The sequence below is a fragment of the Scyliorhinus torazame genome, chromosome 1 (genome assembly GCF_047496885.1).
Source record: "Scyliorhinus torazame isolate Kashiwa2021f chromosome 1, sScyTor2.1, whole genome shotgun sequence".
NCBI lineage: Eukaryota > Metazoa > Chordata > Chondrichthyes > Carcharhiniformes > Scyliorhinidae > Scyliorhinus > Scyliorhinus torazame.
In genome coordinates, this window is record NC_092707.1 from 282,806,273 (window position 1) to 282,824,348 (window position 18,076).

Sequence of the window (18,076 nt, forward strand, 5' to 3'; positions counted from 1 at the left end):
AGCGTAGGAACCGACTTGGCCCAAGGCAATGTCCAGCATATGGAAAAGTATATTCCAGGTGTGGCCATCTAAATCGTTTTGCGAAACAATGTTTTTTGTGTCCTACAATGGACCACATGGGGTCAATCAATGCAATTAATGAGATGCCCCTTGATTTTTCGTTGATCTAATTTCAACCTAGGACACGATCAGTCCGAATACAAAAGAAGAAGTCTTTTTTTCAAAATGTATTTTATTACAAACATGTATCAAAGCAGGTTACAACAAAGAAACACTCCAGGAAACATACTTCCCAGCAATCAACTATACAGTCTGTACAAATGTTTTCCTCTTTTTCAACCTCCCCCAGCTCCTCCTCCAGCCTCCAAGCAGGAAGTCGTATAGGTCACCCCAAGCAAGCCGCTACCTCCAGTGGCGATGCCAACCGCCACTCCAGTAAAATTCGCAGCCGTGCAATCAGAGAGGCGAAGGCCACAACATCGGCCATCCTCCTCTCCATGAGCTCCGGCTCCTCTGAAACCCCAAATACCGCCAGCAAAGGACCCGGGTCCACCTCCTCCTCCACTATCCTGGCTAAGACCGCGAACACTCCCGCCCAGAAACTTCCCAATTTTTCGCCCACCCAAAACATGTGTGCGTGATTCGCTGGCCCCCACCCACACCTCTCACATTCATCTGCTACCCCCATGAAGAACCCACTCATTCTCGCCCGAGTCTTATGCACCCAGTGCACCACCTTAAACTGTATCAGGCTCATCCTTGCACAGGAGGAGGTCCCGTTTACCCTACGCAGTGCCTCACTCCATACTCCCCAATTGATCTCCCCATCCAACTCCCAATCCTATTTCTCCTTGATTTTCACCATCCGCTCACCTCCCTGCTCCCCCAGCCACTTGTATATATCCCCAATTCTTCCCTCCCCTTCCACATCCGGGAGCAGCAGTCGCTCCAGCAGGGTGTATCCCGGCAACCTAGGGAACCCCCTCCAGACCTTTCGCGCAAAGTCCATAACCTGCAGACACCTGAACTCACTGCCCCTCGGCAGCTATACACTCTCCCTTACCGCCTCCAGACTGGCGAACCCTTCCTCCAAATACAGATCCCTCACCTTGACCAGCCCCACTTCCCTCCACCTCCTTTATACACTATCCACTCCCCCCCCCCCCCGGTTCAAACCCATGATTCTCACACAGCGGTGTTAACACTGACATCCCCTCCACCCTAAAATACCTCCTCAACTGATTCCATATCTTCACTGTGGATTGCACTCTGGAGATCTTTGTATGTGCATGTACATAAGGGGTTAATGTGTAATCAGAAAATCACTAGAGAGGGCAGCACCAACGGGTATAAAAGCCAGATGCAGGCTGTTCCTCTCTCTTTTGCTTGGACTGTGACGAGAGCAGGAGCACATAGACTTAGCTCAGAGTGATTAGTATAGTCAAACATAGATACTGTATTTAGATCTTGTAACCTTTCTACTAGTATTAATCTTCAAGTAAAGAACACACGCAATTGTTAATTTAGTTACTCAATAAACATTTCATTACTTCTGGACGACTTTGAGTCTTTTTCATCAAGATACAGAAAACCTCATCAGCAACTGGATTGAGTAATGCATGGTACATTCAGTCATGTAAGTGTGGTAAACCACTGTTGCACCTCTATTAGGTGATGTATGGTAGGACCTGTACTACAGGTTCGCCAGTAGTCCCTGCCTGCTGGCTCCACCCAGTAGGCGGAGTATAAATATGTGTGTCCTCCATGCGGCAGCCATTTCGCCAGATGCTGTGGGAGGCCACACATCTTAGATCAATAAAGCCTCAGTTGTATCCAATTCTAGTCTTTGTTCAATTGATCGTGCCTCAATTTATTGCTCTAAGATTTTCGAAAAGATGGACCTCCGTATCAAACCAGATCGCCTGCAGCTGGATCCGCAATCAAGCGACGCCAAAAAGGACTTTAATCACTGGCTAGCTTGCTTCGAGGCGTACATCAACTCAGCGACCACCCCTGTTCCGGAGGCTCAGAAGATACAGATCCTGTACTCAAGGTTGAGCCCCAACGTGTTTCCGCTGATCTAGGACGCCCCGAACTACGCCGATGCCATGGCGCTTCTCAAAGAAAACTACGCACAGAAGACGAACAGGCTCTTCGCCAGGCATGTACTCGCCACTCGCTCTCAACTCCCTGGTGAGTCCATAGATGACTTCTGGCGGGCCCTAATCCCACTCGTCCGGAACTGTGACTGTCAGGCCGTTACGGCCACTGAACATTCAAACCTCCTTATGCGGGACGCGTTCATTACGGGGATTGGGTCGGACCTCATACGCCAAAGACTGTTAGAAGGGACCACGCTCGATCTAGCTGAGACAAAGAAACTAGCGCTCTCTATGACGGTCGCCTCGCGCAACAGTCAGGCCTACCCACCCAGTCGCGTGGCCCACCCCTCCTACGCATCGTCGACCCCACAGACGGTCGTCCCAGTGGGGGCCTTACCCAGCCAGTATGTCTGCGCCACGCGCCAGCCCGCGCACCACGGGGGTCCCCGATGTTACTTCTGCAGCCAGCAGAAACACCCTCGCCAACGCTACCCGGCCCGCGCAGCCCTTTGCAAGGCTTGCGGCAAAAAGGGCCACTTCGCCGCGGTGTGCCAGGCCCGCGCAGTCGCCGCTATCGCCCCCACCTCCCTTGTATACACACAATTGACGCCGCCATCTTCATCTCCCTGGGCCACGCGCGGCCAGTGGGCGCCGCCATCTTCTCTCCCTCAGTCCACGTGCGGCCCATGGGCGCCGCCTTCTTGTCCAACCCCCGCAACGTGCGGCCCACGGGCGCCGCCATTTTGTCCCCCACAGGATCTTCAGGCGCCGCTATCTTGTCTCCCCCCACGGGGCATGGACACCAACAGCATTCCAGGACCTGGGCCCCCCAGGTTCCCCATCATCCGACGCCAGCGGCAACTGACCACGACTCACCTCAGTGACGATCGACCAGTCTCGTCCGCACAACCTGGCCACCGCATCGACCAGCGTGAAAATCAACGGCCACGTGATCTCTTGCCTGCTGGACACCGGGAGCACCGAAAGCTTCATACACCCGGATACGGTAAGGTGCTGCTCCCTCGCGGTACACCCCGCCAACCAAAGAATCTCCCTGGCCTCCGGATCCCATTCCGTCGCGATCCGGGGGTACTGTACGGTCACACTCACGGTCCAGGGCGTAGAATTCAGCGGCTTCCACCTCTACGTCATCCCTAACCTCTGCGCTGCTCTACTACTAGGCCAGGACTTCCAGTGCAATCTCCAGAGCCTAACCCTCAAATTCAGCGAGCCCCTACCACCCCTCACTGTATGCGGCCTCGCGACCCTAACGGCCGATCCGCCTTCTCTCTTCACAAATCTAACCCCGGATTGCAAACCCGTCGCCACCAGGAGCAGACGGTACAGCACCCAGGACAGGACCTTCATCAGGTCCGAGGTCCAGCGGCTGCTTCGGGAAAGCATCATCGAGGCCAGCAACAGCCCCTGGAGAGCACAAGTGGTAGTCGTTAAAACTGGGGAGAAACACAGAATGGTCATGGACTACAGCCAGGCCATCAGTCGGTACACGCAGCTTGACGTGTACCCCTTCCCACACATATCTGATATAGTCAATCAGATTGCACAGTACCGGGTCTTCTCAACGGTAGACCTCACATCCGCCTAGCACCAGCTCCCCATTTGTAAATCGGACCGTCCATGCACTGTTTTTGAGGCGGACGGTCGTCTCTATCACTTCCTCAGGGTTCCCTTCGGCGTCACTAACGGGGTCTCGGTCTTCCAAAGGGAGATGGACCGACTGGTCGACTGGTCCAGTTTGCGGGCCACCTTCCTTTACTTAGACAACGTCACCATCTGTGGCCACGACCAACAGGACAACAAAGCAAACCTTGCCAAATTTCTCCACACCGCCACTCTCCTCAACCTTACCTACAACAAGGAGAAGTGCGTGTTTAGCATGACCCGCTTAGCCATACTTGGCTACGTGGTCCAGAACGGAGTTCTGGGGCCCGATCCCGACCGCATGTGCCCCCTCATGGAGCTCCACCTTCCCCACTGCCCCAAGGCCCTCAAACGCTGCCTGGGGTTCTTCTCATACTACGCCCAGTGGGTCCCAAACTATGCAGACAAGGCCCGCCCACTCATACAGTCCACACACTTTCCCCTTCGCCCGTATCAGAGCCGATATCGCCAAGGCCGGGATGCAGGCAGTAGACGAGACACTGCCCTTTCAAGTAGAGAGCGACCCATCGGACGCGCCCCAGCAAGCTGCACTTCTACCGGCTGGACCGTGCCCGCCTGGTGAAGGCCTCCCGCCTGACGGCCGCCAGGATACTGTCTCCCTCAGGGACCTGGCACCAGCAGGTTCCACCCCCCCCCCCCCCCCCCCCCCGGCCCGACGCCACCCTCCCCTCCCCGGGCGCTCCCAGCATTAATCCCCCCGAGGACCATCAGTCCTACCCCTGCCCACGCCCGAGGAGGAAGAGGATTTTGGCACGCTCCGGAGTCACCGAACATTGGGCCAGCATCGATATCGCCGCCACCATTACGTCGCTCCCAGCGGAACATCAAGGCACCGGACCGGTTAAACCTCTAACTGGTCCGCCGGACTTCAAAAGACATTTTTTTTTCTGCTCAAATACTGTAAATATAGATTCATTGCGGTAGATCACAGAATCATAGAATTTACAGTGCAGAAGGAGGCCATTCGGCCCATGTTCTCCACCACCCCCGCCAGACTCAATTTTAACAGGGGGTGAATGTGGAAAACCACTGTTGCACCTATATTAGGTGATGTAAGGTAGGACCTGTACTACAGGTTCGCCGGTAGTCCTGTCCTGCTGGCTCCGCCCAGTAGGCGGAGTATAAATACGTGTGTCCTCCATGCGGCAGCCATTTTGCCAGCTGCTGTGGGAGGCCACACATCTTAGAGCAATAAAGTGTCAGTTGTATCCAAGTCTAGTCTTTGTTCAATTGATCGTGCCTCAGTAAGCAAACACAATCTGAAAGGATAACAAAAGATGCACCACCGGGCTCCTTGAATACCTATTCGAAGCCATTAGCTACGCTGCCGTCACCATAGCTCTCAAACTGGACCCCTTACAAGATTCCTCCTCTATCCTAACCCACTCTACCCCATTTCCTTCCTATCACTGCCGCACCTTATCCACATTTGCTGCCCAATAATAATGAAGTAGATTCGGCAATGCCAACCCCCCCTGCTGCCTCTGTAGCAGGGTCCTCCTGACCCTTGGCACCTTCCCCGCCGAAACAAAGTCTGAAATGATTGTGTCCAATTTCCCAAAAAAGGCCTTTGGTATAAAGATTGAGAGAGCCTGAAAAATATTCGGCAGAATATTCATTTTCATCACTTGGACCCTCCCCGCCAACGTCAACTGCAGTGTATCCCACCTCTTAAGATCCTCCTGGTTTCCTCCACCAGCTTTGTTAAGTTCTACTAATGGAGCCCCGTCCATTCCCTCGCTACCTGAATCCCAAAATACCTAAATCTATCCCTCGCTACCGTAAATGGTATCCTCCGTAAGTTAGTCCGCTGTCCCAGCTCATTCACTGGGAAAACCTCACTTCTCCTGACATTCAGTTTGTACCCCAAGAACCCTCCAAACCTCACCAGCAGGACCATAATCCTTCCCATACTCTCCAGCGGATCCGAAACATACAGCAAGAGGTCATCAGCATAGAGCGGCACCCGATGCTCACTCTGTCCCCTCATAACCCCTCACCATTCTGCCGACACCCTGAGAGCCATCGGCAATGGTTCTATGGCCAGCGCAAACAGCACCTGCGACTGCGGGCACCCCTGCCTCGTACCCCTGTGTAAGTCAAAGCCTCGCAAACTCATACTCGCCCTTGGTGCCAGGTACAGCAACCGCACCCATGCCACAAATCTTGGCCCAAACCCAAACCTTCCCAAAACCTTCTCTGTGTCTATGGACATCACCACCTCTGGCACCAGAGCCCCTGAAGGATTCATCACAACATTCAACAGCCGTCTTATATTATCCGCTAGCTGCCTGCCCTTCACAAAACCGGTTTGATCTTCTGCAAACTACCCTGGGACACAATCCTCCATCCTCCCCGCCAACAACTTAGCCAATACTTTCACATCCGTGTTCAATAATGATATGGGCCTATACGCCCCACAGTCCACCGGGTCCTTCCCCTTTTTTGGGATTAGCGTGATTACTGCCTGCCTCATTGTCTCCGGCAGCTCCATCTTCTCCAGTGCTTCATTAAATGCCCCCAACAGATGTGGTGCCAGGTCCGTCGCGAATTCCTTATAAAATTCCGCAGGGTACCCGTCCAGCCCTGGAGTCTTCCCCAACTTCATACCCCTGATACTAACCAGCACCATCCTCAGCCCCAAGGGCTCCTCCTATGCCTGCCTCTTTGCATCCTCCACCTGGGGAAACTCCAGCTCGTCCAGAATCCGCCCCATGTTCCCGCTCCTCCCCCCCGGGTCCGCCTTGTACAGTCCCTGGTTGTACTCCCTAAACGCTTTGTTTATCTTCCCCGGGTCCGACACCACATCTCCAGCCCAGTCCATATCTTCAATATTTCCCTGGACGCAGCCTTCCTCCGCAGCTGGTGCACCAGCACATGCGGCTTGCATTCTCCCATACTCATATTTCACCCCTCTTGCCCTACACAGTTACCCTACTGCCCTCCCCGTTGTCAATCTGTCAAACTGCCCCTGCAACCTTTTCCTCCTCGCCAATCCCTCCGTGGTGGGCACCCTTGAATACTCCCTGTCCACCTCCACTATCTCATTCACCAGGCGGTCATATTCCTCCCTCCTTTCCCTATCCGCACGAGCATCAAACAAAATAATTTCCACCCTGATGCACTATCAATTACGACGAGACGAGAGTAGAGAGTAATCGAGGCTTTATTAAGCAGAGATGTGTTGCCTCCTACAGCTGCTGCCAAAATGGCTGCAGCTCGGTGAGCACACACATTTATACTCCACCTACTGGGCGGAGCCAGCAGGCAGGGATCTACCCCCATAGCTGTAGCACAGTAGCCTTACCGTATTACTTCTCATATACGTCATACATACAAACAGTGGTGACTACCACATTCACCCCCTGTTAAAAAAGAGTCCAGCGGGGGTGGTGGAAAACTATTTACATGTATGTGAGCATTTTTAAAGTGTACAGTTTGGGGAAAAGTTCACAAATTTAGCCGGTCGGGTGCCTTGATCCTCCGTTGTGAGCACCACAGTCCCGGTGGCGATGCACGTGCCGGCTTGGTCGGCGGTGACTCCGGGAGCGTGTAGTCCTCATCTTCATCCCCGGGTGGAACCAATGGGAGGACGGATCGTCCTGGAGCGGGGGCTGTGGTGAGGTGCGCTGGGTGGAGGATGGGTGGTGCCAGGGCAGTTTGGGGGGGGGGGGGGTTGGGACCCAGCTGGTGCCAGGTCCCTGAGGGAGACTGTGTCTTGGCGGCCGTCGGGGTACGCCACATAGGCGTACTGCGGGTTTGCATGGAGTAGCTGTACTCTCTCGACCAACGGGTCCGCCTTGCGGAACCGCACATGCTTGCGGAGGAGAACGGGTCCTGAAGCTGCCAGCCACGTTGGGAGCGAAACCCCAGAGGCGGACTTCCTAGGGAAGGCAAGGAGGCGTTCATGGGGGGTTGCATTAGTCGCAGTGCAAAGTAGCGATCGGATGGAGTGGAGGGCGTCGGGGAGGACCTCCTGCCAGCAGGAGACCGGGAGATATTTAGACCGTAGGGCCAGCAGGACGACCTTCCAGACCGTCCCGTTCTCCCTCTCCACTTGCCCGTTTCCCCGGGGGTTGTAGCTGGTCATCCTGCTCGAGGCAATGCCCTTGCTGAGCAGGAATTGACGCAGCTCATCACTCATAAAGGAGGATCCCCGGTCGCTGTGGACGTAAGCGGGGAAACCGAACAGATTGAAGATGCTATTGAAGGCTTTGATGACTGTGGCAGACGTCATATCGGGGCATGGAATGGCGAAGGGGAATCTGGAGTATTTCTCGACCACGTTAAGGAAGTACGGGTTTCGGTCGGAGGAGGGGAGGGGCCCTTTGAAATCCATGCTGAGGCGTTCAAAGGGACGGGAGGCCTTCACCAGGTGTGTTCGGTCTGGCCGGTAGAAGTGTGGTTTGCACTCAGCGCAGACTTGGCAGTCTTTGGTGACCGCCCTGACTTCCGCAATGGAGTAGGGTAGGTTGCGGGCCTTTATGAAGTGAAAGAATTGGGTGACCCCTGGGTGACCCGTAGGGCCCGGAGTCGGTCCACTTGTGCGCTGGCACATGTACCTCGGGATAGGGCATCGGGGGGCTCGTTGAGCTTATCGGGGCGATACAAAATCTCGTAATTGTAGGTGGAGAGCTCGATCCTCCACCTCAAGATTTTATCATTTTTGATCTTGCCCCGCTGTGTGTTTTTGAACATGAAGACAACCGACTGTTGGTCAGTGAGGAGAGTGAATCTCCTGCCGGCCAGGTAATGCCTCCAATGACGCACAGCTTCAACGATAGCTTGGGCCTCCTTTTCGACAAGGAATGCCGAATTTCGGAGGCATAGAGGGTGCGGGAAAAGAATGCCACGGGTCTGCCTGCCTGGTTGAGGGAGTCGGCCAGAGCGACGTCTGATGCATCGCTCTCGACTTGAAAGGGGAGGTTGTCATCGACCGCGTGCATCGCGGCCTTGGCGATGTCGGCCTTGATACGGTTGAAGGTCTGGTGAGCCTCGGCCGTCAGGGGGAAAACTGTGGAGTGAATGAGTGGGCGGGCCTTGTCTGCATAGTTAGGGACCCACTGGGCATAGTATGAGAAGAACCCCGGGCATCATTTGAGGGCCCATAGGGGCAGTGGGAGTTCCATGAGGGGGCGCATGCGGTCGGGAACGGGCCCCAGAACTCCGTTTTGCACCACATAGCCAAGGATGGCTAAGCTGTTGGTGCTGAACACGCACTTCTCCTTGTTTTACGTTAGGTTCAGGAGTTTGGCGGTGTGGAGAAATTTGTAAAGGTTAGCGGCGTGGTCCTGCTGGTCGTGGCCGCAGATGGTGATGTTATCGAGGTACGGGAAGGTGACCCGCAGTCCATACCGGTCAACCATTCGATCCATCTCCCGTTGGAAGACCGAGACCCCATTAGTGACACCGAAAATGAACCCTAAGGAAATGGTAAAGGCGGTTGTCTGCTTCGAACGCAGTGTATTGGTGATCTGCCTTGTGGATGGGGAGTTGGTGGTAGGCAGATTTCAGGTCCACTGTAGAGAGAACCCGGTACTGTGCAATCTGATTGACCATATCAGATATGCGTGGGAGGGGGTACGCGTCGAGCTGCATGTACCGATTGATGGTCTGACTGTAGTCAATGACCATCCTGTGTTTCTCCCCAGTTTTTACAACTACCACTTGAGCTCTCCAGGGGACTGTTGCTGGCCTCAAGGATGCCTTCCCGCAGTAGCCGCTGCACCTCCGACCTGTTGAAGGTCCTGTCCTGGGCACTGTACCGTCTGCTCCTGGTGGCGACGGGTTTGCAATCCGGGGTGAGGTTTGCAAACAGGGAAGGTGGGTCGACCTTAAGGGTCGTGAGGCCGCACACAGTAAGGGGTGGTAGGGGCCCGCCGAATTTCAGAGTTAGACTTTGGAGGTTGCATTGGAAGTCCAGGCCGAGTAGCAAGGCAGCGCAGAGTTTGGGGAGGACGTAGAGCCGGAAGTTGCTGAACTCTACGCCCTGGACGGTGAGGGTGGCGGTGCAGTACCCCCGGATCTTCACAGAGTGGGATCCGGAGGCCAGGGAGATTCGTTGGGTAATGGGGTGCACCGCGAGGGAGCAGCGCCTTACCATATCAGGGTGGATGAAGCTCTCCGTGCTCCCGGAGTCGAGAAGGCAAGGTGTCTTGTGGCCATCGACCTTCACCGTCGTTGTCGTGGTTACGAGATTGTGTTGCCGGGACTGGTCGAGCGTGATGGAGGCGAGCTGCGGCAAGTGTTGGTGGGCCCCGGGTTGGTCGGCAGCTGTTGCGGGCGATGAGCGGCCCAATGAGGTGCCCGATGAGCGGGTTCCTGAGGCGCCGTCCAAAATGGCGCCGGAGGTGGCGGCGCCCATGGGGCGCACGTGGTGGGCGGCGTCAAAGATGGCGGCACCCATGGGCCGCACGTGTTCTGAGCAAGGAAGATGGCGGCGCCCACGGGTCGCACGTGGTGGGTGCAGGAACAATGGGGCTGGTTACAGCGGCGATCAACTGGGCCTGGCACACCGCTGCAAAATGTCCTTTCTTCCCGCAGGCCTTGCAGATTGCGCTCCGCGCCAGGTAGCGCTGCCAGGGGTGCTTTGTCTGCCCGCAGTAATAGCACTTGGGCCCCCCGGGGTTGGTTGGCTGCCGCGTGGTGCACGTTTGGGGTTGGCTGGGGGCGGTCGCTGGTGGGATCCACGATGTCCAGGAGGGGGGTGCCGTGCAGTCGGGGGTGTACGCTTGTACATTAGGGAGGCTACCGTTAGTGAGGTCGTGAGTTTTTTGATCACCGCGAGGTCGAGCGTACCCCCTTCTAAGAGGCACTGTCGGATGTACGCCGACCCTATACCCGTAACGAAAACGTCCCTGATTAGGAGTTTGGAATGTTCAACGGCCGAAATTGCCTGGCAATCGCAATTCCTCGCCAGGGCGTGCAGAAATCTTCCAATGACTCACCGGGGAGTTGTTGCCGCGTGGACAGGAGGTGCCTGGCGCAGAGTTTGTTGATCGGCCGGGTGTAGTTCTCTTTCAGAAGCGCCATGGCCTCAGTGTAGTTGGGCGCGTCCCGGAGAAGGGGAAAAATATCGGAGCTCAACCGTGTGTACAGGATCTTGAGTTTCTGTCTTCTGAGGGTTGTTCAGTCGCTGATCCGATGTAGGCTTCAAAGCAAGCTAGCCAGTGGTCAAAGGCCGACGTGGAGTTGTCTGCTTGAGGGTGCAGCTGCAGGCGATCTGGCTTGATGCGTAGGTCCATCGCTGTAAAATCTCTGCTTAATAAATTGATCCACTATCAATTACGATGAGATGAGAGTAGAGAGTAATTGAGCAGAGATGTGTTGCCTCCTACAGCTGCTGCCGAAATGGCTGCAGCTCGGTGAGCACACACATTTATACTCTGCCTGGGCGGAGCCAGCAGGCCGGGATCTACCCCCGTACCTGTAGTACAGGAACCTTACTGTCTTACTTCTCATATACGTCATATATACAAACAGTGGTGACTACCACACACCCAGACTACTGCCTTCAGTGTTTCCCAAAAAATGGCCGCCAACACCTTGCCATTCTGATTCAATGCACATACTCCTTAATCACTGCCCACACCTTATCACAAAAACTCCATCTGCCAACAACTCCGAATCAAACCTCCACCCCGGCCTCTGCTCTCGTCCCCGATCTAAACCAAATCTCCAACCAGTGGAGCGCATAGTCCGAGATAACTATCCCCGCATACTCTGCCCCCTCCACCTCAACCAAAATCACCTGGCTGCCTACAACGTAATCAATCCTCAAGTACATCTTATAGACATGTGAAAAGAAGGAATACTCCCTTCTCCATGGATTCTGAAAGCATCATGGATCCAACATACCCATTCTCTCTATAAACCCACCCAGCTCCCTATCCATCGACCTGGGGCTCAACCTATCCACCCTCGGCTCGCAGACACAATTAAAATCTCCCATGATCAACTGGTGTGTGGCCAAATCTGGGATCGCTGCCAGCAACCCCCTCATAAAACACACATCATCCTAATTTGGGGCATACACATTTACCAACACCACTCACGCCCCTTCCAATACCCCACTCACAATCACATATCTTTCAAGCTCCTGAGGTGCGCGAACACCCGCGACCTTTTAAATGGACTATTCAATCCACAGACGTTCCACGTTACCAGCCTTACCGGAGGCTTATGCCTTCAATCCCCTCTATCGTCCGTCATCTTCCCCACTTAACTCCAGCTCCCATAATTCCACCCTATACCTAGCCCATCCCAGGTGGTCCCCTTCTCCGCCCCTGACCATGTCACCGCGATGTTGCAACAACTTCCAACCCCCCCCTTGGCCTTCTCCCCACCAGCTCACTTCCATTCACCAGCATTTCTTGCTAGCGTGAAAGTCACCTCCGAATGACCTTCCCCCTTTGCCCCACTCCTCAGCTCAAGGAAGGCTCCCTGCTAACCTTACCCTCCTGAATTCCAACACCTTCCCATTCTGATTCAATGCACATACTCCTTAATCACTGCCCACACCTTATCACAAAAATCCATCCGCCAAAAACTCTGACTCAAACCTCCACCCCGGCCTCTGCTCTCGTCCCGATCTGAACCAAATCTCCAACCAGTGGGGCGCATGGTCCGAGATACCTATCACCGCATACTCTGCCCCCTCCACCTCAACCAAAATCACTCCTGAATTCCAGGCCGCCTCCCCCTGCCAAACACAAACAGTCCCATAAAACAGGAAGGCGGGATGGGAACATCCATTCCCACATAAACTCTTTATCCCTACCACCTCTTACAATCCCAACAGTAAACAGCAAACACAGAAAAGGACCTCCTCCAAAACAGGGGGACGAAAATCCCCCAATCCCTACCCCCACTTCAACCATGTTCCCAACCATTACGAAGTGCCAGCACCCCAGTTCCCAAGCATTGTACACTCAGTTCTCCCTAGTTTATGCTCCTTAATGAAGTCTTTGGCCACTTCTGGAGTATGAAAAAAATAATCCCGGCCCTCGAACATCACCCATACTCTCGCCTGATAAAGCATCCCGAACCTGATCTGCTGCCGGTACAGCCTTGTTGAACCCTGCCCACTGTTTCACCACTCCACTCCGATGTCCTGATAAATTTGGACCTTGTTCCCCTCCCATTCGCAGGTATGCTTCTCCGTGGCCCAAAGCAAAATCTTCTCTTTCTCCACAAATCAGTGGAGTCTCACGATCACCGCCCGTGGCGGCTCCCCAGCTCTAGACTCCTGCCTCAGGGGCATATGCGCTCGGTCCACTTCAGGGGCCTTATCTAGCACCACGTCCGCCACCTGCCCCGCCAGCATCTTTGAGACGTACCTCGTGGCGCTCACAATTTCCGCTCCTTCAGGCAGGCCCATAATTCACAGGTTCTGCCTTCTCAAGGTATTCTCCTGCTCCTCCACCTTTGCACTCAACGTTTTACAAAGGTCTCCTAGGAGCCCCACCTCCGCCTCCAGAGCCACCACATGATCGCTGTGGTCCGAGATCACTGCTTCGATCTCCTGAATCTGCAACCCCTGCACCTCCAAACTCTCCACCCGTTCCATCGAACTCTTCAGGGGTGCCACAGCCCCGTCGATGGCCTTCAAGCGATCCTCCCGCATTTCCTTCTTCTGTTGGTGGAATTCTTCCTGAATAAAAGCCATCAACAGCTCCATCTGGAGCTTTCCACCTTGCACAAGCCCTTCCCCCTGAGTCATCCATACACTGGTCGCTGCACCACAGGTTTCCTCCAACTCTTTGGCCAGGTCTCTCACCGTTTTTTGTCGGGTTTGGTAACCAGCGGGCATACCACTCCCGGGGGAAACTACTCCTCTTCCCTTCACCTACAGAGTTCATCAAAATTCCACCCAATATCAGGTAAAAAGAGCTCTTTTCTGTGTCTTCAAGCAGGAGCTGCCCTGTGTGTGACCACTCACACCATGGCTGCCACCGGAAGTCAAAGAGGAAGGAGTCTTAATGACCAGTTGGAATAACAATGATGAACCAGCTGATACTGTCAAAAACGGATGACCATTCCAGTGATGCTAAGCGACAGACTGATAAAATACAAGCTCAACATGGGAGCGAGGGCAAATCTACTCAGTCTACAATTTGCATGGGCTGCGAGTTCTGCCGAAAGCCGTAAATCAACCAAGACTGCTGATAGACTACAGTGGGAATGAGTTTGAGACGCTGGGGGAATGTGAACTCGAAGCATGGGTACACATCATACCATTTTCCATTGTGGACATGAATCGGGAGTCTATCCTCGGGGCGGATACGTGTGACGCCCTGAACCTGGTGGAGCGGCTGTACATCCCAGTCAGTGAGGTGACAAAAGATTACTGCGACTTGCAACTCATACAGTGGCGCAATTATCCGATGAGTTACAAGCGATAGTGAAAGTGGAGGAAGATTAACCAGCGACAGAGCTAGAGGATCCGAAGGACACTTCAGAGTTCTGTTAGCGGTCATCGAAAATGAGGATATACTCAGTCACATGATACAGAAGCATGATGATCCCATCCCGCATTATCTACAGGATGTTGCCATAAACTTCTCAGATCCCAGACAGCCAATGCGCTTCACTCTGGAGTTCAAGTTTGAATCGAATGAGATACTCGCAAGAACATACCAGATGGAGTCACGGCCTGGTGGGACAGGCTTCTTTGTATTTACAATCACGGGGTGCACAGGCTGCCACATGGACTGGAAGAAATAAAAAAATGTCACAATGAAAATCATTAGAATGAAGCAGTCGCATAAGGGTCGGCCTACTTGTAAAGCAGTCATGAAAATTGTACTCTTTCTTCAACATCTTCACTCCTCCTGAGGTTCCAGAGCATGGAGTGTTAGATGGAAGCTCTGCAGCAAGACTCACTGCTGGTTTGAAAATACATCACTTCCTGCATGAACACATAATTCCATGAGCAGTATTATACTTCACGGAAGACGATGATGATGAGTATGATGATATTGACATCCGATGATGAGGACTAAGAAGATATTTACAAAGACCATGAATATGATGAAAAAAGTGAAGGCTCGGAGGGTGAGCCAGATGAGGACGTTGATGAAACGCTGATTGTTTCGCAGGAATGATGAGGTGAGCATAAGGAACGCCCAGTCTGCGCAGGACACCAAGGAGTGTGAAAGTTCTAAGATGGCATATGCAGAGACTGAAATTGAAATTGCAGTAGCAGACACGTTAGATGAAACCGACTCAGCTGCGAACAAACCAAAAACGGAAGACACAAAACCCATTCTGGAGAAACTGGCTCCAGAGGCGTACGGTGAATCATCTCAGGCCTATGAAGTGGTTCCAGAGTGGATTTCCCTGTACTCAAGGCCACTCCACCGAAAGATGAGCTAGAGGAGCAGATGGCTATATTGGTATGCAGCTCTATATCGAAGGGTGATACGTATATAATATTACAAGATGAGGATGAGCCACTACTTGGTTCTTCAAGACAAGATGACTTATGCATTGTGATTTCAAGCCATCACTTGGGGCTCAAACACAGGATGCAGGGACAGTACCCAAAGTTGGGGATGTGAATCCAACCCAGACACCAGAGTGTGAGGCTTTGCAGCCACCCATTGAAGGTGCAGACCTTTTTAAAATTCAGAGTACCCAATTTATTTTTTCCAATTAAGGGGCAATTTAGCGTGGCCAATCCTTACACATATTTGGGTTGTGGGGGTGAAACCCACGCAAACATGGGGAGAATGTGCAAACTCCACACGGACAGTGACCCAGAGCTGGGATCAAACCTGGGACCTCGGCGCCGTGAGGCAGCAGTATTAACCACTGCGCCACCATGCTGCCCACCAAGGTGCAGACTTGACCACGACCACACAGACTCTCAGAAGCACACCAACCCGAGGCGTCTCAGCAGACGATCCACAAACTACTGCTGCCATGGCGCAGGCCAGCGGCAAGATGGGTTATACCAAAGCCAAGCAAAAAAAGAGCAGTCACAAAATCAGTCACAAAATCGTTCTCAAATCAAAAAAGAGGAAGAGAAGGAGAGTCAGGATACCATGAGTCCCACTGATGGCACCAAGCAAGAAGACATTGACAGTGTGGCCGACAGGCCAGAGAATACACAACGACGCAGCAGCAAAAAGCATCGCATAAAGACACAAAATAAACTGGTGACGCAGGCATGGCCAGCAAGGATACCGGTCTTCAGGAGGCATCGTGTCAAAAGGCTAAGGCACAAAAGACCGGCATGGAAACCAGTCTTCTAAAAAGCTGACGATCAGCAGGGTGATCCTTGTGGAGATGCACAATGAGCTGCACTAGGGACACATTTAGCAGGCATATTATGTGAAGTGAAGCACAGTTGAATCTGTAGAGACATTTCCACATGTGTTAAACAATAATACAAATCTTGTTTTGTATATCAATGTTAACATCTCCAAAGGGGGTGTGTGGTGATATGCCTGTGAATAATATTGTACATAGTTAGCAATGCAACCTCCAACCAACTGGTGGTGTCAGACATCGGTCATGTGACATGCGACTCTCGCCAATTGGTACTATGGTGTACAACAGGATAGTTGCACATAGGGTAGTTCCAGAAGAGTTCACGGAACTCAAATAGTAACAAAATCTGTATAGTATTCTGTTTGTTATCTTTCCACGTGTTCATCAATAAAACATCATTCTAGTTAAGCCACCAGCTGTTCTGTGTACATCACTGCAGCGGCAAAATCACAGAACATAACAGTTATGGAGGAAAAGGCTGGGGTGTGCAACTAAATAAATAGCTGTTTTAAAGAGCAGATACAGCTTTGATGGGCTGAATGGCTTCCATCAATGGTGTAAGATTCAATGATTCTATGACCCTGCCTTATAGAGTGTGACAGAAATGAACTAGTAAGAGGACAAAAGAGTGTTTTTAACTTTACATGTAGGACATGATAACAGGGAAAAGAACTAAAGAATAAGGCCGACACAGTAAGACTTATATTGGCATTAACCTGATGTGATGAATGATCTTAAAAGAGGTGGCACTATTAGTCATTCTTCTTGTTGCCGGTGTAGAATGAAAATGCTGAATTCATATGTGTGATATTCTTTGTGTTGCTAAATTCAGGATGGTTAGCGTAGTGTTCACAAAGACCCCAAAATAGCTTCAACTTGAACAAATCTACAAATTTATTAACACTACTTAATTGGATTCGACACTTACTCCTATATAATACACAGTTGATAATTAACATCTAATTTACACTCATCTACTACTAATCTTTACATTATTATAAACTATGATCTGCTCTCACTCACACTATCTTTCCTTCAGTCTGTACTCTAGCTATCTCCTTCCCTTCTCTCCCCCCACAAGGCTTAGCATCAATGTCTTATATACTTGCAACTCTAGCTCCCTCTCGTGGCTGATCTGGACATTTCATTAACCCTTGCAGTTTTTACATTTATGATAATGTCACAACATGGACATTTCTGCTTCAAAGGATGGCAGGAATGTAGTTGGGTGACTGAAGGTAGGGGTATTATTATTAGTTCCTAGGTAGATTGAGATTGAAGGCTGGAAAATCTATGTTAATTCGTAAATCCTGCTCATAATGCCCGTGTGTGTGTTTGGCTGGAAGTAATATTCGTTCCTTTTAAGTAATATTTAAAAATAAGATATGATACAGAAATGAATTCTCCCCTCCCCTCATGTTTTCTTTAATATAAAGTTTGGTTACCTGCCACCTCTACCTGGTGCAGCCGCACCACGGCCTGCAGTCACGGCTTTAGCAGGAGGGGCTTTTGCAGCAGCGGCTCTGCCTCTGGCTGCTCCAGCTCTTGGAGGAGCAGGAGCTGATGGTGCTGCACCTCTCTGTCCTATTTGCTGCTGTTGCTGCTGTTGCTGTTGTTGCTGCTGCTGAGCTTTCAGGGTCTCATCCATTTTCCATTCCCGCCACCATTGCTGCTCTGAGAAGAAAAAGTAGAGCTCAGATATGAAAAAAAAACTAAACAGCTGCACAAGATATAACCCATCACTTCCCAGACTTTCCGTTCTTTAAAACGGATAAACTGTAGAATATACAGAGATACAATCACAGAATCCCTACAGTGCAGAAAGAGGTAATTCGGCCTATTGAGTCTGCAAAAGAGCACCCTACCCATGTCCACTCCCTCGTTCACCCACCATATCCCCGTCACCGAACCCAGACACCAAGGGGCAATTTAGCATGGTCAATCCACCTAACCAGCACATCTTTGGACTGTGGGAGGTAACCGGAGAGGTAACCGGAGCATCCGAAGGAAACCCA

At 52.2% G+C, this 18,076-nt stretch overlaps 1 protein-coding gene across 4 annotated transcripts in view; it reads right to left on the reverse strand.

Moving 5' to 3' along the window:
* The window catches only part of LOC140421878 (uncharacterized), a 276,272-nt gene that overhangs the window by 29,071 nt on the left and 229,125 nt on the right, over window positions 1-18,076 (reverse strand). For all 4 annotated transcript variants that reach the window (XR_011947154.1, XM_072506852.1, XM_072506859.1 and 1 more), the window contains one exon: window positions 17,507-17,735. Coding sequence is in view for 3 of the 4 variants with exons in the window: in XM_072506852.1 (XP_072362953.1) it covers window positions 17,507-17,735 (229 nt within the window). In the remaining variant the exon portion in view is untranslated. The remainder of the gene's footprint in view (window positions 1-17,506; window positions 17,736-18,076) is intronic.